Source organism: Daphnia pulicaria, chromosome 6 (assembly GCF_021234035.1).
Source record: "Daphnia pulicaria isolate SC F1-1A chromosome 6, SC_F0-13Bv2, whole genome shotgun sequence".
NCBI lineage: Eukaryota > Metazoa > Arthropoda > Branchiopoda > Diplostraca > Daphniidae > Daphnia > Daphnia pulicaria.
This window is the reverse complement of record NC_060918.1, coordinates 21244712-21271036: the sequence shown is the minus strand read 5'-3', so window position 1 is coordinate 21271036 and position 26325 is coordinate 21244712. Positions and strand designations below refer to the sequence as shown.

At 36.7% G+C, this 26325-nt stretch overlaps 3 protein-coding genes, 10 long non-coding RNA genes and 6 other non-coding genes across 27 annotated transcripts; 14 read left to right on the top strand and 5 right to left on the bottom strand.

The window, feature by feature from the left end:
* Positions 1–226: 226 nt before the first annotated feature.
* On the bottom strand, positions 227–1375 carry LOC124343003. Its single transcript, XR_006919083.1, has 4 exons — positions 1186–1375; positions 925–1103; positions 566–808; positions 227–502 (listed from the first exon to the last, which is right to left on the bottom strand). It is a non-coding gene; the product is annotated as an uncharacterized LOC124343003 (long non-coding RNA).
* Positions 1376–1956: 581 nt separating this feature from the next.
* Positions 1957–3320, bottom strand: LOC124343012. 2 transcript variants are annotated; one of them, XR_006919096.1, is made up of 4 exons: positions 3034–3320; positions 2432–2975; positions 2216–2337; positions 1957–2148 (listed from the first exon to the last, which is right to left on the bottom strand). It is a non-coding gene; the product is annotated as an uncharacterized LOC124343012 (long non-coding RNA). The 2 variants fall into 2 exon arrangements; XR_006919097.1 differs by having other exon boundaries at positions 1957–2337.
* An 86-nt stretch (positions 3321–3406) lies between these two features.
* LOC124342962 lies at positions 3407–4811 on the top strand. 2 transcript variants are annotated; one of them, XR_006919033.1, is made up of 4 exons: positions 3407–3497; positions 3914–4008; positions 4061–4678; positions 4744–4811. It is a non-coding gene; the product is annotated as an uncharacterized LOC124342962 (long non-coding RNA). The 2 variants fall into 2 exon arrangements; XR_006919032.1 differs by having other exon boundaries at positions 4061–4805.
* A 9-nt stretch (positions 4812–4820) lies between these two features.
* On the top strand, positions 4821–5616 carry LOC124342880. Its single transcript, XM_046796084.1, has 3 exons — positions 4821–4903; positions 5116–5458; positions 5516–5616. The coding sequence occupies exons 1-3, from the start codon at positions 4886–4888 to the stop codon at positions 5593–5595; spliced, it is 441 nt and encodes a 146-aa protein (XP_046652040.1). The 5' UTR covers positions 4821–4885; the 3' UTR covers positions 5596–5616.
* A 42-nt stretch (positions 5617–5658) lies between these two features.
* LOC124342914 lies at positions 5659–6834 on the top strand. 2 transcript variants are annotated; one of them, XR_006918957.1, is made up of 6 exons: positions 5659–5814; positions 5871–5918; positions 6090–6155; positions 6335–6393; positions 6560–6639; positions 6739–6834. It is a non-coding gene; the product is annotated as an uncharacterized LOC124342914 (long non-coding RNA). The 2 variants fall into 2 exon arrangements; XR_006918956.1 differs by lacking the exon at positions 6739–6834 and having other exon boundaries at positions 5664–5814; positions 6560–6672.
* LOC124346364 lies at positions 5949–6024 on the top strand. The gene has a single exon (XR_006919914.1). It is a non-coding gene; the product is annotated as a small nucleolar RNA SNORD36 (small nucleolar RNA).
* LOC124346359 lies at positions 6194–6271 on the top strand. The gene has a single exon (XR_006919909.1). It is a non-coding gene; the product is annotated as a small nucleolar RNA SNORD36 (small nucleolar RNA).
* Positions 6426–6499, top strand: LOC124346372. Its single transcript, XR_006919920.1, has one exon. It is a non-coding gene; the product is annotated as a small nucleolar RNA SNORD36 (small nucleolar RNA).
* A 3763-nt stretch (positions 6835–10597) lies between the features above and the next one.
* Positions 10598–11746, bottom strand: LOC124343002. Its single transcript, XR_006919082.1, has 4 exons — positions 11557–11746; positions 11296–11474; positions 10937–11179; positions 10598–10873 (listed from the first exon to the last, which is right to left on the bottom strand). It is a non-coding gene; the product is annotated as an uncharacterized LOC124343002 (long non-coding RNA).
* Positions 11747–12155: 409 nt separating this feature from the next.
* On the bottom strand, positions 12156–13691 carry LOC124343008. 2 transcript variants are annotated; one of them, XR_006919090.1, is made up of 5 exons: positions 13405–13691; positions 12803–13346; positions 12587–12708; positions 12327–12519; positions 12156–12251 (listed from the first exon to the last, which is right to left on the bottom strand). It is a non-coding gene; the product is annotated as an uncharacterized LOC124343008 (long non-coding RNA). The 2 variants fall into 2 exon arrangements; XR_006919089.1 differs by having other exon boundaries at positions 12327–12708.
* Positions 13692–13777: 86 nt separating this feature from the next.
* On the top strand, positions 13778–15182 carry LOC124342964. 2 transcript variants are annotated; one of them, XR_006919037.1, is made up of 4 exons: positions 13778–13868; positions 14285–14379; positions 14432–15049; positions 15115–15182. It is a non-coding gene; the product is annotated as an uncharacterized LOC124342964 (long non-coding RNA). The 2 variants fall into 2 exon arrangements; XR_006919036.1 differs by having other exon boundaries at positions 14432–15176.
* A 9-nt stretch (positions 15183–15191) lies between these two features.
* On the top strand, positions 15192–15987 carry LOC124342883. The gene is made up of 3 exons (XM_046796088.1): positions 15192–15274; positions 15487–15829; positions 15887–15987. Exons 1-3 carry the CDS (start codon positions 15257–15259, stop codon positions 15964–15966), a joined length of 441 nt encoding a protein of 146 aa, XP_046652044.1. The 5' UTR covers positions 15192–15256; the 3' UTR covers positions 15967–15987.
* Positions 15988–16029: 42 nt separating this feature from the next.
* LOC124342915 lies at positions 16030–17205 on the top strand. 2 transcript variants are annotated; one of them, XR_006918959.1, is made up of 6 exons: positions 16030–16185; positions 16242–16289; positions 16461–16526; positions 16706–16764; positions 16931–17010; positions 17110–17205. It is a non-coding gene; the product is annotated as an uncharacterized LOC124342915 (long non-coding RNA). The 2 variants fall into 2 exon arrangements; XR_006918958.1 differs by lacking the exon at positions 17110–17205 and having other exon boundaries at positions 16035–16185; positions 16931–17043.
* LOC124346363 lies at positions 16320–16395 on the top strand. The gene has a single exon (XR_006919913.1). It is a non-coding gene; the product is annotated as a small nucleolar RNA SNORD36 (small nucleolar RNA).
* LOC124346358 lies at positions 16565–16642 on the top strand. Its single transcript, XR_006919908.1, has one exon. It is a non-coding gene; the product is annotated as a small nucleolar RNA SNORD36 (small nucleolar RNA).
* Positions 16797–16870, top strand: LOC124346371. Its single transcript, XR_006919919.1, has one exon. It is a non-coding gene; the product is annotated as a small nucleolar RNA SNORD36 (small nucleolar RNA).
* Positions 17206–22640: 5435 nt separating the features above from the next.
* LOC124343011 lies at positions 22641–24004 on the bottom strand. Of its 2 annotated transcripts, XR_006919094.1 has the most exons (4): positions 23718–24004; positions 23116–23659; positions 22900–23021; positions 22641–22832 (listed from the first exon to the last, which is right to left on the bottom strand). It is a non-coding gene; the product is annotated as an uncharacterized LOC124343011 (long non-coding RNA). The 2 variants fall into 2 exon arrangements; XR_006919095.1 differs by having other exon boundaries at positions 22641–23021.
* Positions 24005–24090: 86 nt separating this feature from the next.
* On the top strand, positions 24091–25495 carry LOC124342963. Of its 2 annotated transcripts, XR_006919035.1 has the most exons (4): positions 24091–24181; positions 24598–24692; positions 24745–25362; positions 25428–25495. It is a non-coding gene; the product is annotated as an uncharacterized LOC124342963 (long non-coding RNA). The 2 variants fall into 2 exon arrangements; XR_006919034.1 differs by having other exon boundaries at positions 24745–25489.
* A 9-nt stretch (positions 25496–25504) lies between these two features.
* On the top strand, positions 25505–26307 carry LOC124342882. The gene is made up of 3 exons (XM_046796087.1): positions 25505–25587; positions 25807–26149; positions 26207–26307. Exons 1-3 carry the CDS (start codon positions 25570–25572, stop codon positions 26284–26286), a joined length of 441 nt encoding a protein of 146 aa, XP_046652043.1. The 5' UTR covers positions 25505–25569; the 3' UTR covers positions 26287–26307.
* The last annotated feature ends 18 nt before the right edge of the window (positions 26308–26325 follow it).

Here is a 26325-nt window from a genome sequence, read left to right as displayed (position 1 = left end):
AACAATTCTGCAGCTTTTGAGTGAGCCAGCGGAGGAGACATTTGTAACAACACTAAGTGCTATAACCTAAAACCAGCATTAAACTATGGTTGCACATACTATTTGAATTGGAAGTTAACTTTTTAGTAAATCATGAAATAGTCTTAAAGAAATTTTATTTTGTTTCATATTATTTTCAAATTTACAGTTAACAATTCTCCCCATAGATGTATATAGTGTTTGCTTTCTTGCGAGGATGGGTAGGTATTTAGTCAGTTAGTAGTTAGGCTTAGAACAGTAATAGAGGGTAACACGCAGCAATTGGAAAATAAAGAACTACACTAACATATAGAAAACTTTCGCTACGCTCTTGAAATTGAAGACAGAGCAGGCTATCTGCATTGATGATCATCTGGTGCATTGATTGTCAAATAACAAGGAGTCGCCTCATTTGATTTCGAATTTGGCTGTAATTGTCCACGGGAGGAATACACTTCAACATCCTGACCTCGATCCTAACAAACTTAGAATGAAAAAACGTCAATCAAAATCGCAGCGTGACAAATTACATTAATTTACTATTCACGTGTGAAAAGAAGAGACTGCGACTCTGCTGTTGTCGTCACAGGATCGGAGATCGTCGTTGTCGGTAATTGTGTGGATATGTTTCGGTCCGGCTTTCCTGTACTGTTGTCCAGTTGCGATGGAACCAGCCTGAGGTGCTGAACGACAACTTCACGACCACAACATATTGCCAAACGAAATGTAAGTCTCGTTCTCGATGGACTGAAAGGATAAAATTTGCACCGTCCATTTCAGTTAGCTATATCTGAAAGAGAAATTGTAGTCAACTAAGTAACCATTTGAAAAGAAATGAATTGTTTTTGTTATGACAAGATTACCCATCACATTTTCCCCCCAAATAAGAAATTAAACTTGTCCTACTTCGATGTAACTGGTGAATAAGTAGCTGTTCATTTTTGCGACAGAGCAAGTCATTTGAACTCGCTGAACAGCAGCTGCATAAATGTTGAAGGTGCATCCCGTGTTTTGGATACCAGTCAAATTCCCCTTAAATAGCCGAATGGTTCCATTGAAAGATCTGGTTTCGTTGACGAGACACACTAGACAAGAAATTCATCATATAACGTTGTTAATAAAAATAATGAAATGAAAAACATCATTAGTGATCAGTCGACGTTTTACCTTGGAAAACGGGTTGTTTCGGCTGTGTTACCGGAAGTGGCGCAACAGATGTCCACTGGCAATTACACCAATCCAGGTAGGTGGAAAGAGCAGTGACAACCATCGAATAGTAGGCCTAACTGGTTAGTGAGCAATTATCTCCGCATTTTTGTATCGTAGTAAGTGAACGCCGAACGGTTGAAAGGTTCCATTGGCCGTTGCTGCTGAGACACGACTTGGAACGAAAGGCCCAAATAAAAAAGAGGGTAAAAAAGCAGTTTAAGATTGGCGCTATTTATAACTTTTCAAATTGGAAATAATTTGAATATTAAAATAAGGTGGAGTTTTAGACTGACGTCCAAGTAACTTCCAGGGTCAGTGAGATTAAAATGAGAGCAGGAAAGCTGGATCCGCTTACCGGTAAGGTACAATAGTCAAGTAGCGATATGAAGAAATTGCACGGTGTGAACTCTCCCTAGATTAGGTATGAGGTTACAATAGATGAATGTTTCCATTGGATTGCCTCGTTGTTCCTTGCTGACAAACTGTAAACGGAAACGATGCAAATTCTAAAGAACAGAAATACCTAAATTCTGTAACAAAAAGCACATTTGAAATCGGTGATATCCTACTCTATTTTACCAGCTGACGCAACCATTTTTGAAACTGAACGAGTCCATGGATGTTGCTCCAGGAAAGGAAAGTCCATCTAGGATCTACAAGAAATTCCACCATGGTAGGTAAGTAGAAATTAGGTGCATATGTCTCTATTAGATCTCACCATAGTTTACCTCTGCCTCATATGCCGCATTCTCCACCTATCCAAGATTCTCACATCCTGCACAACACACGTTTAGATTTCGTAATCTCTGGAGGCCAGGACGTGGGGGAGAAAAGAGATAAATTTTACAAAGTTGTAATTTTTCAAGTCAGTTTAGGAAGCAATAGTTCAGGTACTAGTGCGAAACTGCCTGAGACTAGGCCCTACATAGAAATACAAAATAAATAATTAAAATGCAAGAGAACAAAAAACTTTCGTCGAAATACTTACTTCAGAATTTTTATGCTTCCTCCAAATAAAAACGACACGATAATGCTGGAATTTCTTTCAATCAGGTGATTAACGATTGTCTCATATAAAGCAGGGGTTTCGAAACGACTTGAGACTTTAGACTAGTCCATATTATAAAATGCAAATTAAATTTGATTAAATTAATAATTATAACACAACAGTACCTAACAAAAAAACTACAGTAGAAATAGTTACTTCAGAATTTTGATGCTCCCTCCAAATGAATTAAACGGATTTGTAATACACTTCCCACTGGAGTGAAAATGGAATCGTTTTCAAGTCGGACTTCAAGGTGAGAAAGTTTTTCTGTATTGCCATTATCGACAAACTCCGCAGCGAAGGAAAACTCTCTTCATTATCTGGGAAACTTAGCCAGTTCTCGTTAAATTCGCAAATGCCTTGCCGATCTTTTGGACGCTCCTGCTGGTACCACAAACTTGACAAACTGTGACGAGACTCAATTTCAGAATCCTTGTGTTTGCTGAACTGGATCTTCTTTTTCGATTCAACTTTTGATTTTGTACAGTTTGGCAATGAAACCACACTGAACACATTTTTGAGTCTTAACTTTTTCTTTTGATTAGATTTGAGTCTGTTTTTTATGGAGTTTGGCACTGACACTATGGTGACGACACTCTTGAGTCTTAATATTTTCTCACAAGTCTTCGTTGAAGTTGAGGTGAATGTTGTTATTGCTGATGATCCCTCATCATCAGTATAGTTGTGGTGTGTTTCTGATCTAGATAACAATGAATTTGTTATCCTTTAATAGCTGACTGACTGAATAACATCAATACCTGTTCTCTTTTTCGTTGTTGAGTAAGCTCGGCTGGGGACCGACTACGAACACTACACTTTTCATTCTAGTTCTTAGACTTCTGATATGGTTTAGTTTGATTCTTAAATCTTCAAGTTGTTTCTTCATTGTCAGTTAAATGAGAATAAAAACAAAAATAAAATAGGTAAAACTTCAATAGAAAGAAAGTTGAGTTAAAATAGATTAACAAATTTGAACTTGAACTAGTTTTTTAAAAATTTGAATATTTCAGCAGACTTGAGACGACTTGAGACTTCTCCTTCAGTCCACTCCTCCTACTTCGTACCACTTTCCACATGATTTTGGAGCTAGACGCTAGATGGCTCTGAGAGACAATACATTTGGAGGAGGAGTGTGTTATTGGATTGCGATTTGAAAACTTGGCAGAAGATAGAAGTTAGACTTTTTGGTGTCTGGACAGGACAGTTAACTGCAGATAATGAGGTAATAAATCTTCATTTCTTCATTGTTCACATCATGGTGGTTGACATGTAAATTTATGTGTTTTCTTATTTATGGAATCGGTTTGGCGTAGGAGTCATACAATTTCGACCCATACGTTCAATCACCATATATGTATTTGCTCTGGGCCTCTGGCCTTCTGAAAATTTTGATGTGTAGAAAAACTTGTGATGGTTCTTGTAAAATGATGCCGGAATTGAAACCATTCAATGTCAATGCAACTTAGCCAGGGTAAGCTACAGATTTTGTATTCTAATGAAGTGAGCTTAGAATTTCTTAAACTTAAACTTAAACTTATTATTGTCATGTATGTTAATGAAGTATGACTTCTGGCCGAGAACTAAGTTGAAATTTAATTCCCTTTCTAATCATTCTAACTCACATTCTTCCTTTTTCAGCAATCTCCTCTTTTCTTGACGTAAAGGAGATTTCGATCGACGAACGAAAAATCCCGTCTATCGCTTCTGAAGACAATTGGGATCATATTGTGAAGGTAATCCGTTTTGTATAAAAGACAGGCATCATGTCAAATTTTATTTTAGTAGAATCTGATGAAGGAATCAACTATTCACGAGAAATAACTGCATCAGCTATAGGAACTATGCAATAGAAGGATCATGGGACGATGAAATTTTTCCTGGCTAAAGCTGAGAAAATCCAACTGACGTGTTACACTTTATATTCTGATGTTTTGAATAGAAATGAGAAAGATACTAATCACTTTTTCCTGCTTCTCAATTACGTAGTCAGGTAGAGTATACAGCTGTAGTGCTATACACGTAGTAGGCCCTAGTTCGAAATTTAAGAGCGACTCGTTCATAATTGTCTCTTTCTCAAGACTAAGACTTTTTAAATAACGTACAATGGACACCAACTTTGCAATGAATTTAACCCAAAACCAGCAATATCTTAACAAGTCAAGTATTTAGGTCAGCTACTATATAACTTCAGACAGTTTAGCTGGAGAAGAATATTGCCGCTATTGCAGTCGATTCACGGTCTCCTACAAACGGCGTCTAATCTCATTTTTTCTGTGACGATGGCTAGTATCTTCAACAATCGACAGCAATCTCAGCGCGGCAACTTGGATCTCGTTGGTGGATGAGAAGCCACATGCACCGTCGTGTAGCATTATCCAGCTCGTTAGAGATATCATGGCATCGGTATATTATTTTTAAAGAGTCAGAAATACGGTTCAATTTTGAGGGGGTTCCTTTTATGGGAGCAGGGTAATTTGTCTGAATATGGTCAGCTGTCACGAAAGCAGGCATTGCAGAAGTTGTTCCTGCGCTTACTTCGGGGTTATTCTCCCATCCCAATCTAATGCTGATCCTACTGAAAATGGATCGATTGAAATTCCCAATTTAATCATGACATTCATCGAGGAAGTAAATATTCTTGAAATAATTTATTTTTTATTTTTTAATTGGAGTCTGGTGTGAATGATTTGATTTAAACACCTACTACGCACATACCTTAGCATATTATATGATTTTCTGAAAAGAGTTACTCCCAGTCTTTGTGTAAAATAGGCTTAATGATTAATCAAGGATATTTTGTAGCCACTTTTAATAATTTATTGTTTTTTACATACCCGAAGGCGGTCAACGAACTTGACAAATCCATAAACTTAGCAGCAAACGACGTGAATCAATTGAACCAGGCATTGAACAGTATTATCCAATACCGAAAACAGTTAGACGCCATTGCAACAGGTTTAGAAACAAAAGTACTTGAAGATGGGAAACTTCTGAAAGACGTCGAAGACAAAATAAATTATATGGATATTATTGAAACAGAACTCGATATAACAGAAGTAATGCTGTTGGCATTGAACGGACGAGAAACTTTATTGGGCAACAAAATTGAACATGATTTGAACTTTTACTTCGATCCTAGCGTCCTTGATAGCTGGAACATTTCATTTTTTGCGCAACGCAATGGTACCTTCAATATCAAGACTATCATACATCCTTATGACATAGTTCCTTTAAATCAAGGCCAGGGTTTCAGTCCTTCGTCGGGTGTGTTTACTGTACCATTCCACGGCATTTATCATTTCTTTTTCACAGGTATTTAACTTTACAATCCAGTCGTCATTAAATCTTTATTTTGGGTTTTGTTTTTTATTTTTACCAACCTTGTTGACTAATTTGTCTACTGAACACTTGCCAATTAGAACACATTTACTTCTGCATGCTTTCCCTTTTGTCTAGAAATGGTTTTAATTTTCTTATTATGAATTTCTATAGATGCTACATCCACAAGATGAGCAGCAACAGATTGAATTCCTGAATTCGTAAGTTTCTATAATAATTTTACCCACATGCTTTATTTAATCACTTTCTTTTCTAGGTTTAGTCTCATCTCCAGCATGAGTTAAAATTTGGGTTTGAAACTCAGGTAAAAAGAATTCAATGTTGATTAAATGTTATGCTTGTGATGAACAAATTATTGGCAGATCATAATGTTGACTATCAAATTACGAGCTTTTTAATACTGAATCCTGTGAATGGATATTCTGTCATGATATAACTGATATGTGGCTAAAATTTTTTACGTTTGCTATTCTAGGTGGACTGTTGAGTAGTCCAAATCTGAATTTCTACTGGAGTCTTGCTAGATGATATCAGGAACAAGGTAATTGTTGATTGCTTGATTTTCAACTTCACTAATGTTAGGTTCATGATGAATGAAAATTTGACAGATCATAATGTTGACTACCAAATTACGAGCTTTTTAATACTGACTTCTAAATTGGCATCTATCTATACCCAACTTATGATCTAGGATTAATGTTATTTTTTGTGTTGATACAGGTAACTTCTACTGTGTGATTTGCCGATTGCCACCAGTCAAAAAGATCACCTTACATAAGGTGACGTATCTAAACATTACTATTTAATTTTGGGTTAATGATGAAGTAACATTTGGCAGATCATAATGTTGACTACCAAATTACGAGCTTTTTAATACTGAATTTTAAAAGTTATCCAATTTTTCTCCACTCTAGACATTTTGTTCATTATTTGTTTTATTTCTAGGTTACTGGATTGGTGATTGGATGTTGATCTTAACATGTAAGGATCTGTAAAATGAATGCCAATACATTTCAACTGTTTATGTAGGTTACTACAAATAAAGTCTATTTCTTTTATCTTCCCGTTACTTTACTTTTTACTACAATTTAATCTTAACATGTTCTGTTATTTGTTGGCACTAGGCTATTTAAAGTTTGTTAGACCCATCTTTTGGTCCTGAATCTTCATAGGTCTTTCATGGTGCAGACATTCTGTCAATGCCAAGGTTATTTTTAAGATTTGCTTGCTCTGTGCTGTTGTGTGAGACTCAGTGCTAATGTGGACCAGTCCATGTTGTTAAATGGTGAAGGAGTTGTAGTGGACCTCTGGTCGATGTAGTCAAGCAGCAGAGGAAAAATGCCTAACCCATTCTCAGCCCACGACGCTTGCTCAAGTGAATTGATATGTGGGGTCGATGAACTTTGGAAGAGGAAGGCAACAAGTGCCGATTGACGCAATAGCATTTATTTTTAGTAATTTGATCTTGATGTGAATTTTTAGACAAGAATGTTGCAGACAGCCATTTGTTTGTGTCAAGCGTGTATATCAAGTGTAATATTTGTTGGTAGATGGCGTTTTGTGGTACGGGTAAGAATTCAAACGTTCAAACCTGTGTCTGATTTCAATCTCATTGATTTTATTTAGTCATTTAGAGTTCAGTGGTACACCGTACGCAAGTCAAGGTTGCTTCAATCTTTAAATTAAATTCCTTAAGCTTGATTCTTAATTTTTAAATTTGTCATCAATAATTTGCGATTAATGTAGTTTAGCGCCAGGTGGACACAATCCAATCATGTCATGCGGATTCCAGTTGTATATAATACATTATACATGTGTGGCATCAGCAGATGATGCTATGGTTAAAATGTTTTACATACGTGGCCTGTGACGACTTGTAGTTCCTTTCCTCGCAAAGTGCTTTGCAGGTTTTGCAGGATGGCGTTGACTTCTCTACCGTTAGTTGCGTTGGTGATTCTAATCAAAATCACCATCAAACATACCAGAAACGCAAATTTTCTTCGGCTGGTTAAGACCATTTTCTTTGCGATCCTCTTCGGTCGGAAGGTTCTGATGTAGTACTTGCTAAACTAATAGCTCACGTTCGTTCCCTTTGCGTTTGTATCGTTATTCTCTATCCGAGTGATATACCGTCGATTAAAGACATTTCTTATTGCACGCAATTCATATCACGCATATCCATTGTTGTCATACATTATCGATTGTAGGTATATATATAGACAAAATAAATATTTTAAGGCGCGCTATGCAACTATTGGCTAGCGACTTAGCGAGCGCCTGTTAGGGGGCATATCTCAATTTGATGCTGACGAGTTTGCCATACCTGCAGACAGATTTAAGCATTTATGGTATGAAGTTCATGACCAAAACAAAAGATTTTAGTAGGGCCTACTTGTTACTGAGTTTCCCGAACTGATTGTCTGCAATAGGTCAGGTAGAAGCACATACGTATGAAAGCTTTATTGAGCACTATCTATATAAAAATCTCTCCTGATGACATGCAATTGCCAACGCGTTGTAACCATGACGCCGGGAGTGGACAGTCGTAAACAATAATAAGAACTAATGTATCATTGTTTATCGATCCTGCCAGGGATCGAATCTGGAATCTCTTGCTCCGTAGGCAAGCGCCTTATCCATTGGGGCACAGGACCGACATTTTTATTGTAGAAACGATTTAATGAGAGCATACACATGAAGCCGGAAGGGAGGCTTCATATCGTAGACCTTAAAGTTGGTAATACGAACCATTGATACGTCTGTTCCGCCCAGTCTTGGCCCAGGATTAGCTTTGTAATCCAGGATTGTCCGTTATCATATATTAGGTCTACTAATATGCCACATTGTCCAGGTGAGTCCGAACTTGAATTATCTACGACATGTCAGTGCTGATGTCACATCATCGAAATTCCGAATTTGTATTAGCTATAATTAATTAACGCTTTGCTTTCTTCGTATGTGCAAGTATACAACGAACATTTCTAATAACAGAATGGAATAACTGGGTTTGTGATTTATGTGTTATTACAGAGCCAATAAGGTGGTAATTAAATTTAAATTGCTGACAGCTTAATTCTGAAGCACAAATCTTTAATCATCATTTCCCGTGTTTGATGTATGATACAACCTACTTGATATGAATAGCCTACTACTTTAATTTAAATAAGTTATGATTCAAAGGTTGATTGAACTACAAAAAAAACAAAACAAAAGCAGCATGGTATTTTATGGCAACAGTAAAAGTTTTGTATCAATTGGTCCATCATACATCATCAACTCATCTTCAATTTACAGCATCTTCAATCAAACTGTAATATACACTCTCTCGGTGTTTGCGATCTCATATTAAACCTCTCATATTACTGCTTCGATTCTCACGAAAAATTGAATGAATTCTAGTAAATAGCCACCAAAAAGAATCAGGAATAGTACATGAAAATGTCCAAGTTTAGTTTGATTTTTCCTATTGCAAAATGAACACTCCTACTCCTGCGTGTTATTCATCGCATTAGACCAGAAGCCTAGAAGTCCGATCCAAGTCATAGAGTTTCTCCGCGACTTTTCATTTCAGAAATTTCGAACTTTTTTGTCGTTAGCGGGTCACGCAATTGGTCCTGGGCGCCTCCATTTACTCGTGTTCATTTGACGACTGTGACGGTGCCTTAGCCAACTGAGCCACACGCCGCTTACAATTATTTTGAATGGTACTAACCTATTTGTTGCATATTTCTCATGATGGAAAAAGAATTTTTGTGTAGGATCGAAATAAAGAGTAGATTTTAAAAAGTAGGTTTATATGTTAAGTTGTCTTTTAATTTTAATTTTCTAACGTTGAAACTTGAAAGAAATGCGAGATTCTTAAAATCCAGTCGAGCTATGCATATGGTTCAAATCCTTGCGAATGAAAAACTTTTTTTCTATTTAAATTGATTCAAATTTCTATTCAGTGGTTATATGTTTCATGGTTTATTATCTTACACATTATTAAATAGTCTTCGCCTTCGCATTACACCAGAAGCCTATAGAAGTCCGATCCAAGTCATATAACATCTTTAACAGTTATCCCCTCTCATCGGAAACAACAATGGCGTTACAGTGTATCCTTAACCGGATTTATTAAGTACTTTTTAAAATTTGCGATAAATTTTATCTCTTTTTCATGGTAAATTATAGACTATTTACGTAACCAAATCTTATTTTTTGAATTTCTTTGATTTAAAATTAATGAAATAAATATGCCTAGGTAGGCCCTACTAGGCTACTATACCATCTGTTGAACTGCCTACTACATAGGAATTAGGAAGTAAGGAACTCCTAGTGTGACAGCTCAACAACACTGGCTAAAAGGAATAGATTTACTGTGTGCGGTAGCCGGTAGAACCCAAGGAGCAATTAATTTTATTTAGACTTCCAGTCAATTAAAATGGTTGCTTTTAGACGTAAGTCACGGTCGGTCACGGTATTGTCACCACCCAAAAATCCACATAATTCAATGGATTCGTACAGCTGCAGTGAGACGGTCGCCGGCACTAAAGCCAACATCCGCTCCTTGGATTATTCATGAAAATAAAAATGAGCATAGTCTGAGAATTATATTTGTTGAATGAATTAAATCGGTGCAGTTCTATTCGTACCAGGTTGGTGATACTTCCGATGACGCCACTCGTCAAAGTTTCTCTAGACTTGACTCCGTCATGGATGTTTTCAGCCGCAGGGAATATTGTTTCATATTATTTTCGGTGTAAAATGGTTTCATTAACAATTCTGCAGCTTTTGAGTGAGCCAGCGGAGGAGACATTTGTAACAACACTAAGTGCTATAACCTAAAACCAGCATTAAACTATGGTTGCACATACTATTTGAATTGGAAGTTAACTTTTTAGTAAATCATGAAATAGTCTTAAAGAAATTTTATTTTGTTTCATATTATTTTCAAATTTACAGTTAACAATTCTCCCCATAGATGTATATAGTGTTTGCTTTCTTGCGAGGATGGGTAGGTATTTAGTCAGTTAGTAGTTAGGCTTAGAACAGTAATAGAGGGTAACACGCAGCAATTGGAAAATAAAGAACTACACTAACATATAGAAAACTTTCGCTACGCTCTTGAAATTGAAGACAGAGCAGGCTATCTGCATTGATGATCATCTGGTGCATTGATTGTCAAATAACAAGGAGTCGCCTCATTTGATTTCGAATTTGGCTGTAATTGTCCACGGGAGGAATACACTTCAACATCCTGACCTCGATCCTAACAAACTTAGAATGAAAAAACGTCAATCAAAATCGCAGCGTGACAAATTACATTAATTTACTATTCACGTGTGAAAAGAAGAGACTGCGACTCTGCTGTTGTCGTCACAGGATCGGAGATCGTCGTTGTCGGTAATTGTGTGGATATGTTTCGGTCCGGCTTTCCTGTACTGTTGTCCAGTTGCGATGGAACCAGCCTGAGGTGCTGAACGACAACTTCACGACCACAACATATTGCCAAACGAAATGTAAGTCTCGTTCTCGATGGACTGAAAGGATAAAATTTGCACCGTCCATTTCAGTTAGCTATATCTGAAAGAGAAATTGTAGTCAACTAAGTAACCATTTGAAAAGAAATGAATTGTTTTTGTTATGACAAGATTACCCATCACATTTTCCCCCCAAATAAGAAATTAAACTTGTCCTACTTCGATGTAACTGGTGAATAAGTAGCTGTTCATTTTTGCGACAGAGCAAGTCATTTGAACTCGCTGAACAGCAGCTGCATAAATGTTGAAGGTGCATCCCGTGTTTTGGATACCAGTCAAATTCCCCTTAAATAGCCGAATGGTTCCATTGAAAGATCTGGTTTCGTTGACGAGACACACTAGACAAGAAATTCATCATATAACGTTGTTAATAAAAATAATGAAATGAAAAACATCATTAGTGATCAGTCGACGTTTTACCTTGGAAAACGGGTTGTTTCGGCTGTGTTACCGGAAGTGGCGCAACAGATGTCCACTGGCAATTACACCAATCCAGGTAGGTGGAAAGAGCAGTGACAACCATCGAATAGTAGGCCTAACTGGTTAGTGAGCAATTATCTCCGCATTTTTGTATCGTAGTAAGTGAACGCCGAACGGTTGAAAGGTTCCATTGGCCGTTGCTGCTGAGACACGACTTGGAACGAAAGGCCCAAATAAAAAAGAGGGTAAAAAAGCAGTTTAAGATTGGCGCTATTTATAACTTTTCAAATTGGAAATAATTTGAATATTAAAATAAGGTGGAGTTTTAGACTGACGTCCAAGTAACTTCCAGGGTCAGTGAGATTAAAATGAGAGCAGGAAAGCTGGATCCGCTTACCGGTAAGGTACAATAGTCAAGTAGCGATATGAAGAAATTGCACGGTGTGAACTCTCCCTAGATTAGGTATGAGGTTACAATAGATGAATGTTTCCATTGGATTGCCTCGTTGTTCCTTGCTGACAAACTGTAAACGGAAACGATGCAAATTCTAAAGAACAGAAATACCTAAATTCTGTAACAAAAAGCACATTTGAAATCGGTGATATCCTACTCTATTTTACCAGCTGACGCAACAATTTTTGAAACTGAACGAGTCCATGGATGTTGCTCCAGGAAAGGAAAGTCCATCTAGGATCTACAAGAAATTCCACCATGGTAGGTAAGTAGAAATTAGGTGCATATGTCTCTATTAGATCTCACCATAGTTTACCTCTGCCTCATATGCCGCATTCTCCACCTATCCAAGATTCTCACATCCTGCACAACACACGTTTAGATTTCGTAATCTCTGGAGGCCAGGACGTGGGGGAGAAAAGAGATAAATTTTACAAAGTTGTAATTTTTCAAGTCAGTTTAGGAAGCAATAGTTCAGGTACTAGTGCGAAACTGCCTGAGACTAGGCCCTACATAGAAATACAAAATAAATAATTAAAATGCAAGAGAACAAAAAACTTTCGTCGAAATACTTACTTCAGAATTTTTATGCTTCCTCCAAATAAAAACGACACGATAATGCTGGAATTTCTTTCAATCAGGTGATTAACGATTGTCTCATATAAAGCAGGGGTTTCGAAACGACTTGAGACTTTAGACTAGTCCATATTATAAAATGCAAATTAAATTTGATTAAATTAATAATTATAACACAACAGTACCTAACAAAAAAACTACAGTAGAAATAGTTACTTCAGAATTTTGATGCTCCCTCCAAATGAATTAAACGGATTTGTAATACACTTCCCACTGGAGTGAAAATGGAATCGTTTTCAAGTCGGACTTCAAGGTGAGAAAGTTTTTCTGTATTGCCATTATCGACAAACTCCGCAGCGAAGGAAAACTCTCTTCATTATCTGGGAAACTTAGCCAGTTCTCGTTAAATTCGCAAATGCCTTGCCGATCTTTTGGACGCTCCTGCTGGTACCACAAACTTGACAAACTGTGACGAGACTCAATTTCAGAATCCTTGTGTTTGCTGAACTGGATCTTCTTTTTCGATTCAACTTTTGATTTTGTACAGTTTGGCAATGAAACCACACTGAACACATTTTTGAGTCTTAACTTTTTCTTTTGATTAGATTTGAGTCTGTTTTTTATGGAGTTTGGCACTGACACTATGGTGACGACACTCTTGAGTCTTAATATTTTCTCACAAGTCTTCGTTGAAGTTGAGGTGAATGTTGTTATTGCTGATGATCCCTCATCATCAGTATAGTTGTGGTGTGTTTCTGATCTAGATAACAATGAATTTGTTATCCTTTAATAGCTGACTGACTGAATAACATCAATACCTGTTCTCTTTTTCGTTGTTGAGTAAGCTCGGCTGGGGACCGACTACGAACACTACACTTTTCATTCTAGTTCTTAGACTTCTGATATGGTTTAGTTTGATTCTTAAATCTTCAAGTTGTTTCTTCATTGTCAGTTAAATGAGAATAAAAACAAAAATAAAATAGGTAAAACTTCAATAGAAAGAAAGTTGAGTTAAAATAGATTAACAAATTTGAACTTGAACTAGTTTTTTAAAAATTTGAATATTTCAGCAGACTTGAGACGACTTGAGACTTCTCCTTCAGTCCACTCCTCCTACTTCGTACCACTTTCCACATGATTTTGGAGCTAGACGCTAGATGGCTCTGAGAGACAATACATTTGGAGGAGGAGTGTGTTATTGGATTGCGATTTGAAAACTTGGCAGAAGATAGAAGTTAGACTTTTTGGTGTCTGGACAGGACAGTTAACTGCAGATAATGAGGTAATAAATCTTCATTTCTTCATTGTTCACATCATGGTGGTTGACATGTAAATTTATGTGTTTTCTTATTTATGGAATCGGTTTGGCGTAGGAGTCATACAATTTCGACCCATACGTTCAATCACCATATATGTATTTGCTCTGGGCCTCTGGCCTTCTGAAAATTTTGATGTGTAGAAAAACTTGTGATGGTTCTTGTAAAATGATGCCGGAATTGAAACCATTCAATGTCAATGCAACTTAGCCAGGGTAAGCTACAGATTTTGTATTCTAATGAAGTGAGCTTAGAATTTCTTAAACTTAAACTTAAACTTATTATTGTCATGTATGTTAATGAAGTATGACTTCTGGCCGAGAACTAAGTTGAAATTTAATTCCCTTTCTAATCATTCTAACTCACATTCTTCCTTTTTCAGCAATCTCCTCTTTTCTTGACGTAAAGGAGATTTCGATCGACGAACGAAAAATCCCGTCTATCGCTTCTGAAGACAATTGGGATCATATTGTGAAGGTAATCCGTTTTGTATAAAAGACAGGCATCATGTCAAATTTTATTTTAGTAGAATCTGATGAAGGAATCAACTATTCACGAGAAATAACTGCATCAGCTATAGGAACTATGCAATAGAAGGATCATGGGACGATGAAATTTTTCCTGGCTAAAGCTGAGAAAATCCAACTGACGTGTTACACTTTATATTCTGATGTTTTGAATAGAAATGAGAAAGATACTAATCACTTTTTCCTGCTTCTCAATTACGTAGTCAGGTAGAGTATACAGCTGTAGTGCTATACACGTAGTAGGCCCTAGTTCGAAATTTAAGAGCGACTCGTTCATAATTGTCTCTTTCTCAAGACTAAGACTTTTTAAATAACGTACAATGGACACCAACTTTGCAATGAATTTAACCCAAAACCAGCAATATCTTAACAAGTCAAGTATTTAGGTCAGCTACTATATAACTTCAGACAGTTTAGCTGGAGAAGAATATTGCCGCTATTGCAGTCGATTCACGGTCTCCTACAAACGGCGTCTAATCTCATTTTTTCTGTGACGATGGCTAGTATCTTCAACAATCGACAGCAATCTCAGCGCGGCAACTTGGATCTCGTTGGTGGATGAGAAGCCACATGCACCGTCGTGTAGCATTATCCAGCTCGTTAGAGATATCATGGCATCGGTATATTATTTTTAAAGAGTCAGAAATACGGTTCAATTTTGAGGGGGTTCCTTTTATGGGAGCAGGGTAATTTGTCTGAATATGGTCAGCTGTCACGAAAGCAGGCATTGCAGAAGTTGTTCCTGCGCTTACTTCGGGGTTATTCTCCCATCCCAATCTAATGCTGATCCTACTGAAAATGGATCGATTGAAATTCCCAATTTAATCATGACATTCATCGAGGAAGTAAATATTCTTGAAATAATTTATTTTTTATTTTTTAATTGGAGTCTGGTGTGAATGATTTGATTTAAACACCTACTACGCACATACCTTAGCATATTATATGATTTTCTGAAAAGAGTTACTCCCAGTCTTTGTGTAAAATAGGCTTAATGATTAATCAAGGATATTTTGTAGCCACTTTTAATAATTTATTGTTTTTTACATACCCGAAGGCGGTCAACGAACTTGACAAATCCATAAACTTAGCAGCAAACGACGTGAATCAATTGAACCAGGCATTGAACAGTATTATCCAATACCGAAAACAGTTAGACGCCATTGCAACAGGTTTAGAAACAAAAGTACTTGAAGATGGGAAACTTCTGAAAGACGTCGAAGACAAAATAAATTATATGGATGTTATTGAAACAGAACTCGATATAACAGAAGTAATGCTGTTGGCATTGAACGGACGAGAAACTTTATTGGGCAACAAAATTGAACATGATTTGAACTTTTACTTCGATCCTAGCGTCCTTGATAGCTGGAACATTTCATTTTTTGCGCAACGCAATGGTACCTTCAATATCAAGACTATCATACATCCTTATGACATAGTTCCTTTAAATCAAGGCCAGGGTTTCAGTCCTTCGTCGGGTGTGTTTACTGTACCATTCCACGGCATTTATCATTTCTTTTTCACAGGTATTTAACTTTACAATCCAGTCGTCATTAAATCTTTATTTTGGGTTTTGTTTTTTATTTTTACCAACCTTGTTGACTAATTTGTCTACTGAACACTTGCCAATTAGAACACATTTACTTCTGCATGCTTTCCCTTTTGTCTAGAAATGGTTTTAATTTTCTTATTATGAATTTCTATAGATGCTACATCCACAAGATGAGCAGCAACAGATTGAATTCCTGAATTCGTAAGTTTCTATAATAATTTTACCCACATGCTTTATTTAATCACTTTCTTTTCTAGGTTTAGTCTCATCTCCAGCATGAGTTAAAATTTGGGTTTGAAACTCAGGTAAAAAGAATTCAATGTTGATTAAATGTTATGCTTGTGATGAACAAATTATTGGCAGATCATAATGTTGACTATCAAATTACGAGCTTTTTAATACTGAATCCTGTGAATGGATATTCTGTCATGATATAACTGATATGTGGCTAAAATTTTTTACGTTTGCTATTCTAGGTGGACTGTTGAGTAGTCCAAATCTGAATTTCTACTGGAGTCTTGCTAGATGATATCAGGAACAAGGTAATTGTTGATTGCTTGATTTTCAACTTCACTAATGTTAGGTTCATGATGAATGAAAATTTGACAGATCATAATGTTGACTACCAAATTACGAGCTTTTTAATACTGACTTCTAAATTGGCATCTATCTATACCCAACTTATGATCTAGGATTAATGTTATTTTTTGTGTTGATACAGGTAACTTCTACTGTGTGATTTGCCGATTGCCACCAGTCAAAAAGATCACCTTACATAAGGTGACGTATCTAAACATTACTATTTAATTTTGGGTTAATGATGAAGTAACATTTGGCAGATCATAATGTTGACTACCAAATTACGAGCTTTTTAATACTGAATTTTAAAAGTTATCCAATTTTTCTCCACTCTAGACATTTTGTTCATTATTTGTTTTATTTCTAGGTTACTGGATTGGTGATTGGATGTTGATCTTAACATGTAAGGATCTGTAAAATGAATGCCAATACATTTCAACTGTTTATGTAGGTTACTACAAATAAAGTCTATTTCTTTTATCTTCCCGTTACTTTACTTTTTACTACAATTTAATCTTAACATGTTCTGTTATTTGTTGGCACTAGGCTATTTAAAGTTTGTTAGACCCATCTTTTGGTCCTGAATCTTCATAGGTCTTTCATGGTGCAGACATTCTGTCAATGCCAAGGTTATTTTTAAGATTTGCTTGCTCTGTGCTGTTGTGTGAGACTCAGTGCTAATGTGGACCAGTCCATGTTGTTAAATGGTGAAGGAGTTGTAGTGGACCTCTGGTCGATGTAGTCAAGCAGCAGAGGAAAAATGCCTAACCCATTCTCAGCCCACGACGCTTGCTCAAGTGAATTGATATGTGGGGTCGATGAACTTTGGAAGAGGAAGGCAACAAGTGCCGATTGACGCAATAGCATTTATTTTTAGTAATTTGATCTTGATGTGAATTTTTAGACAAGAATGTTGCAGACAGCCATTTGTTTGTGTCAAGCGTGTATATCAAGTGTAATATTTGTTGGTAGATGGCGTTTTGTGGTACGGGTAAGAATTCAAACGTTCAAACCTGTGTCTGATTTCAATCTCATTGATTTTATTTAGTCATTTAGAGTTCAGTGGTACACCGTACGCAAGTCAAGGTTGCTTCAATCTTTAAATTAAATTCCTTAAGCTTGATTCTTAATTTTTAAATTTGTCATCAATAATTTGCGATTAATGTAGTTTAGCGCCAGGTGGACACAATCCAATCATGTCATGCGGATTCCAGTTGTATATAATACATTATACATGTGTGGCATCAGCAGATGATGCTATGGTTAAAATGTTTTACATACGTGGCCTGTGACGACTTGTAGTTCCTTTCCTCGCAAAGTGCTTTGCAGGTTTTGCAGGATGGCGTTGACTTCTCTACCGTTAGTTGCGTTGGTGATTCTAATCAAAATCACCATCAAACATACCAGAAACGCAAATTTTCTTCGGCTGGTTAAGACCATTTTCTTTGCGATCCTCTTCGGTCGGAAGGTTCTGATGTAGTACTTGCTAAACTAATAGCTCACGTTCGTTCCCTTTGCGTTTGTATCGTTATTCTCTATCCGAGTGATATACCGTCGATTAAAGACATTTCTTATTGCACGCAATTCATATCACGCATATCCATTGTTGTCATACATTATCGATTGTAGGTATATATATAGACAAAATAAATATTTTAAGGCGCGCTATGCAACTATTGGCTAGCGACTTAGCGAGCGCCTGTTAGGGGGCATATCTCAATTTGATGCTGACGAGTTTGCCATACCTGCAGACAGATTTAAGCATTTATGGTATGAAGTTCATGACCAAAACAAAAGATTTTAGTAGGGCCTACTTGTTACTGAGTTTCCCGAACTGATTGTCTGCAATAGGTCAGGTAGAAGCACATACGTATGAAAGCTTTATTGAGCACTATCTATATAAAAATCTCTCCTGATGACATGCAATTGCCAACGCGTTGTAACCATGACGCCGGGAGTGGACAGTCGTAAACAATAATAAGAACTAATGTATCATTGTTTATCGATCCTGCCAGGGATCGAATCTGGAATCTCTTGCTCCGTAGGCAAGCGCCTTATCCATTGGGGCACAGGACCGACATTTTTATTGTAGAAACGATTTAATGAGAGCATACACATGAAGCCGGAAGGGAGGCTTCATATCGTAGACCTTAAAGTTGGTAATACGAACCATTGATACGTCTGTTCCGCCCAGTCTTGGCCCAGGATTAGCTTTGTAATCCAGGATTGTCCGTTATCATATATTAGGTCTACTAATATGCCACATTGTCCAGGTGAGTCCGAACTTGAATTATCTACGACATGTCAGTGCTGATGTCACATCATCGAAATTCCGAATTTGTATTAGCTATAATTAATTAACGCTTTGCTTTCTTCGTATGTGCAAGTATACAACGAACATTTCTAATAACAGAATGGAATAACTGGGTTTGTGATTTATGTGTTATTACAGAGCCAATAAGGTGGTAATTAAATTTAAATTGCTGACAGCTTAATTCTGAAGCACAAATCTTTAATCATCATTTCCCGTGTTTGATGTATGATACAACCTACTTGATATGAATAGCCTACTACTTTAATTTAAATAAGTTATGATTCAAAGGTTGATTGAACTACAAAAAAAACAAAAAACAAAAGCAGCATGGTATTTTATGGCAACAGTAAAAGTTTTGTATCAATTGGTCCATCATACATCATCAACTCATCTTCAATTTACAGCATCTTCAATCAAACTGTAATATACACTCTCTCGGTGTTTGCGATCTCATATTAAACCTCTCATATTACTGCTTCGATTCTCACGAAAAATTGAATGAATTCTAGTAAATAGCCACCAAAAAGAATCAGGAATAGTACATGAAAATGTCCAAGTTTAGTTTGATTTTTCCTATTGCAAAATGAACACTCCTACTCCTGCGTGTTATTCATCGCATTAGACCAGAAGCCTAGAAGTCCGATCCAAGTCATAGAGTTTCTCCGCGACTTTTCATTTCAGAAATTTCGAACTTTTTTGTCGTTAGCGGGTCACGCAATTGGTCCTGGGCGCCTCCATTTACTCGTGTTCATTTGACGACTGTGACGGTGCCTTAGCCAACTGAGCCACACGCCGCTTACAATTATTTTGAATGGTACTAACCTATTTGTTGCATATTTCTCATGATGGAAAAAGAATTTTTGTGTAGGATCGAAATAAAGAGTAGATTTTAAAAAGTAGGTTTATATGTTAAGTTGTCTTTTAATTTTAATTTTCTAACGTTGAAACTTGAAAGAAATGCGAGATTCTTAAAATCCAGTCGAGCTATGCATATGGTTCAAATCCTTGCGAATGAAAAACTTTTTTTCTATTTAAATTGATTCAAATTTCTATTCAGTGGTTATATGTTTCATGGTTTATTATCTTACACATTATTAAATAGTCTTCGCCTTCGCATTACACCAGAAGCCTATAGAAGTCCGATCCAAGTCATATAACATCTTTAACAGTTATCCCCTCTCATCGGAAACAACAATGGCGTTACAGTGTATCCTTAACCGGATTTATTAAGTACTTTTTAAAATTTGCGATAAATTTTATCTCTTTTTCATGGTAAATTATAGACTATTTACGTAACCAAATTTTATTTTTTGAATTTCTTTGATTTAAAATTAATGAAATAAATATGCCTAGGTAGGCCCTACTAGGCTACTATACCATCTGTTGAACTGCCTACTACATAGGAATTAGGAAGTAAGGAACTCCTAGTGGATGAGTGTGACAGCTCAACAACACTGGCTAAAAGGAATAGATTTACTGTGTGCGGTAGCCGGTAGAACCCAAGGAGCAATTAATTTTATTTAGACTTCCAGTCAATTAAAATGGTTGCTTTTAGACGTAAGTCACGGTATTGTCACCACCCAAAAATCCACATAATTCAATGGATTCGTACAGCTGCAGTGAGACGGTCGCCGGCACTAAAGCCAACATCCGCTCCTTGGATTATTCATGAAAATAAAAATTAGCATAGTCTGAGAATTATATTTGTTGAATGAATTAAATCGGTGCAGTTCTATTCGTACCAGGTTGGTGATACTTCCGATGACGCCACTCGTCAAAGTTTCTCTAGACTTGACTCCGTCATGGATTGATGGAGGAGACATTTGTAACAACAACTAAGTGCTATAACCTATCACCAGCATTAAACCATGGTCGCACATACTATTTGAATTGGAAGTTAACTTTTTAGTAAATCATGAAACAGACCTAAAGAAATTTTATTTTGTTTCATATTATTTTTTAATTTACAACATTACTATCAAAATCCATTATAAAATCACATGCATGCATGCAGTCAACAATTCTCCCCAAAGATGTAATATCATGTTTTCTTTCTTGCCAGGATGTAGCGAGGTATTTAGTCAATTAGTAGTTAGGCTTAGAACAGTAATAGAGGGCAACACGCAGCAATTAGAAAATAAAGAACTACTCTAACATATAGAAAAATTTTGCTACGCTCTTGAAATTGAAGAAAGAGCAGGCTATCTGCATTGATCATCATCTGGTGCATTGATTGTTAAATAACAAGGGGTCGCCTCATTTGATGTCGAATTTGGCTGTAACTTCCCACGGGAGGAATACACTTCAACATCCTGACCTCGATCCTAACAAACTTAGAATGAAAAACGTCAATCAAAATCGCAGCGTGACAAATTACATTAATTTACTATATTCACGTGTGAAAAGAAGAGACTGCGACTCTGCTGTTGTCGTCACAGGATCGGAGATCGTCGTTGTCGGTCCGGCTTTCCTGTACTGTTGTCCAGTTGCGATGGAACCAGCCTGAGGTGCTGATCGACAACTTCACGACCATAACATTGCCAAATGAAATGAAAGTCTCGTTCTCGATGGACTGAAAGGATAAAATTTGCACCGTCCATTTCAGTTAGTTATATCTGAAAGAGAAATTGTGGTCAACTAAGTAACCATTTGAAAAGAAATGAATTGTTTTTTTTATGACAAGATTACCCATCACATTTTCCCCCCAAATAAGAAATTAAACTTGTCCTACTTCGATGTAACTGGTGAATAAGTAGCTGTTCATTTTTGCGACAGAGCAAGTCATTTGAACTCGCTGAACAGCAGCTGCATAAATGTTGAAGGTGCATCCCGTGTTTTGGATACCAGTCAAATTCCCCTTAAATAGCCGAATGGTTCCATTGAAAGATCTGGTTTCGTTGACGAGACACACTAGACAAGAAATTCATCATATAACGTTGTTAATAAAAATAATGAAATGAAAAACATCATTAGTGATCAGTCGACGTTTTACCTTGGAAAACGGGTTGTTTCGGCTGTGTTACCGGAAGTGGCGCAACAGATGTCCACTGGCAATTACACCAATCCAGGTAGGTGGAAAGAGCAGTGACAACCATCGAATAGTAGGCCTAACTGGTTAGTGAGCAATTATCTCCGCATTTTTGTATCGTAGTAAGTGAACGCCGAACGGTTGAAAGGTTCCATTGGCCGTTGCTGCTGAGACACGACTTGGAACGAAAGGCCCAAATAAAAAAGAGGGTAAAAAAGCAGTTTAAGATTGGCGCTATTTATAACTTTTCAAATTGGAAATAATTTGAATATTAAAATAAGGTGGAGTTTTAGACTGACGTCCAAGTAACTTCCAGGGTCAGTGAGATTAAAATGAGAGCAGGAAAGCTGGATCCGCTTACCGGTAAGGTACAATAGTCAAGTAGCGATATGAAGAAATTGCACGGTGTGAACTCTCCCTAGATTAGGTATGAGGTTACAATAGATGAATGTTTCCATTGGATTGCCTCGTTGTTCCTTGCTGACAAACTGTAAACGGAAACGATGCAAATTCTAAAGAACAGAAATACCTAAATTCTGTAACAAAAAGCACATTTGAAATCGGTGATATCCTACTCTATTTTACCAGCTGACGCAACCATTTTTGAAACTGAACGAGTCCATGGATGTTGCTCCAGGAAAGGAAAGTCCATCTAGGATCTACAAGAAATTCCACCATGGTAGGTAAGTAGAAATTAGGTGCATATGTCTCTATTAGATCTCACCATAGTTTACCTCTGCCTCATATGCCGCATTCTCCACCTATCCAAGATTCTCACATCCTGCACAACACACGTTTAGATTTCGTAATCTCTGGAGGCCAGGACGTGGGGGAGAAAAGAGATAAATTTTACAAAGTTGTAATTTTTCAAGTCAGTTTAGGAAGCAATAGTTCAGGTACTAGTGCGAAACTGCCTGAGACTAGGCCCTACATAGAAATACAAAATAAATAATTAAAATGCAAGAGAACAAAAAACTTTCGTCGAAATACTTACTTCAGAATTTTTATGCTTCCTCCAAATAAAAACGACACGATAATGCTGGAATTTCTTTCAATCAGGTGATTAACGATTGTCTCATATAAAGCAGGGGTTTCGAAACGACTTGAGACTTTAGACTAGTCCATATTATAAAATGCAAATTAAATTTGATTAAATTAATAATTATAACACAACAGTACCTAACAAAAAAACTACAGTAGAAATAGTTACTTCAGAATTTTGATGCTCCCTCCAAATGAATTAAACGGATTTGTAATACACTTCCCACTGGAGTGAAAATGGAATCGTTTTCAAGTCGGACTTCAAGGTGAGAAAGTTTTTCTGTATTGCCATTATCGACAAACTCCGCAGCGAAGGAAAACTCTCTTCATTATCTGGGAAACTTAGCCAGTTCTCGTTAAATTCGCAAATGCCTTGCCGATCTTTTGGACGCTCCTGCTGGTACCACAAACTTGACAAACTGTGACGAGACTCAATTTCAGAATCCTTGTGTTTGCTGAACTGGATCTTCTTTTTCGATTCAACTTTTGATTTTGTACAGTTTGGCAATGAAACCACACTGAACACATTTTTGAGTCTTAACTTTTTCTTTTGATTAGATTTGAGTCTGTTTTTTATGGAGTTTGGCACTGACACTATGGTGACGACACTCTTGAGTCTTAATATTTTCTCACAAGTCTTCGTTGAAGTTGAGGTGAATGTTGTTATTGCTGATGATCCCTCATCATCAGTATAGTTGTGGTGTGTTTCTGATCTAGATAACAATGAATTTGTTATCCTTTAATAGCTGACTGACTGAATAACATCAATACCTGTTCTCTTTTTCGTTGTTGAGTAAGCTCGGCTGGGGACCGACTACGAACACTACACTTTTCATTCTAGTTCTTAGACTTCTGATATGGTTTAGTTTGATTCTTAAATCTTCAAGTTGTTTCTTCATTGTCAGTTAAATGAGAATAAAAACAAAAATAAAATAGGTAAAACTTCAATAGAAAGAAAGTTGAGTTAAAATAGATTAACAAATTTGAACTTGAACTAGTTTTTTAAAAATTTGAATATTTCAGCAGACTTGAGACGACTTGAGACTTCTCCTTCAGTCCACTCCTCCTACTTCGTACCACTTTCCACATGATTTTGGAGCTAGACGCTAGATGGCTCTGAGAGACAATACATTTGGAGGAGGAGTGTGTTATTGGATTGCGATTTGAAAACTTGGCAGAAGATAGAAGTTAGACTTTTTGGTGTCTGGACAGGACAGTTAACTGCAGATAATGAGGTAATAAATCTTCATTTCTTCATTGTTCACATCATGGTGGTTGACATGTAAATTTATGTGTTTTCTTATTTATGGAATCGGTTTGGCGTAGGAGTCATACAATTTCGACCCATACGTTCAATCACCATATATGTATTTGCTCTGGGCCTCTGGCCTTCTGAAAATTTTGATGTGTAGAAAAACTTGTGATGGTTCTTGTAAAATGATGCCGGAATTGAAACCATTCAATGTCAATGCAACTTAGCCAGGGTAAGCTACAGATTTTGTATTCTAATGAAGTGAGCTTAGAATTTCTTAAACTTAAACTTAAACTTATTATTGTCATGTATGTTAATGAAGTATGACTTCTGGCCGAGAACTAAGTTGAAATTTAATTCCCTTTCTAATCATTCTAACTCACATTCTTCCTTTTTCAGCAATCTCCTCTTTTCTTGACGTAAAGGAGATTTCGATCGACGAACGAAAAATCCCGTCTATCGCTTCTGAAGACAATTGGGATCATATTGTGAAGGTAATCCGTTTTGTATAAAAGACAGGCATCATGTCAAATTTTATTTTAGTAGAATCTGATGAAGGAATCAACTATTCACGAGAAATAACTGCATCAGCTATAGGAACTATGCAATAGAAGGATCATGGGACGATGAAATTTTTCCTGGCTAAAGCTGAGAAAATCCAACTGACGTGTTACACTTTATATTCTGATGTTTTGAATAGAAATGAGAAAGATACTAATCACTTTTTCCTGCTTCTCAATTACGTAGTCAGGTAGAGTATACAGCTGTAGTGCTATACACGTAGTAGGCCCTAGTTCGAAATTTAAGAGCGACTCGTTCATAATTGTCTCTTTCTCAAGACTAAGACTTTTTAAATAACGTACAATGGACACCAACTTTGCAATGAATTTAACCCAAAACCAGCAATATCTTAACAAGTCAAGTATTTAGGTCAGCTACTATATAACTTCAGACAGTTTAGCTGGAGAAGAATATTGCCGCTATTGCAGTCGATTCACGGTCTCCTACAAACGGCGTCTAATCTCATTTTTTCTGTGACGATGGCTAGTATCTTCAACAATCGACAGCAATCTCAGCGCGGCAACTTGGATCTCGTTGGTGGATGAGAAGCCACATGCACCGTCGTGTAGCATTATCCAGCTCGTTAGAGATATCATGGCATCGGTATATTATTTTTAAAGAGTCAGAAATACGGTTCAATTTTGAGGGGGTTCCTTTTATGGGAGCAGGGTAATTTGTCTGAATATGGTCAGCTGTCACGAAAGCAGGCATTGCAGAAGTTGTTCCTGCGCTTACTTCGGGGTTATTCTCCCATCCCAATCTAATGCTGATCCTACTGAAAATGGATCGATTGAAATTCCCAATTTAATCATGACATTCATCGAGGAAGTAAATATTCTTGAAATAATTTATTTTTTATTTTTTAATTGGAGTCTGGTGTCTGGTGTGAATGATTTGATTTAAACACCTACTACGCACATACCTTAGCATATTATATGATTTTCTGAAAAGAGTTACTCCCAGTCTTTGTGTAAAATAGGCTTAATGATTAATCAAGGATATTTTGTAGCCACTTTTAATAATTTATTGTTTTTTACATACCCGAAGGCGGTCAACGAACTTGACAAATCCATAAACTTAGCAGCAAACGACGTGAATCAATTGAACCAGGCATTGAACAGTATTATCCAATACCGAAAACAGTTAGACGCCATTGCAACAGGTTTAGAAACAAAAGTACTTGAAGATGGGAAACTTCTGAAAGACGTCGAAGACAAAATAAATTATATGGATGTTATTGAAACAGAACTCGATATAACAGAAGTAATGCTGTTGGCATTGAACGGACGAGAAACTTTATTGGGCAACAAAATTGAACATGATTTGAACTTTTACTTCGATCCTAGCGTCCTTGATAGCTGGAACATTTCATTTTTTGCGCAACGCAATGGTACCTTCAATATCAAGACTATCATACATCCTTATGACATAGTTCCTTTAAATCAAGGCCAGGGTTTCAGTCCTTCGTCGGGTGTGTTTACTGTACCATTCCACGGCATTTATCATTTCTTTTTCACAGGTATTTAACTTTACAATCCAGTCGTCATTAAATCTTTATTTTGGGTT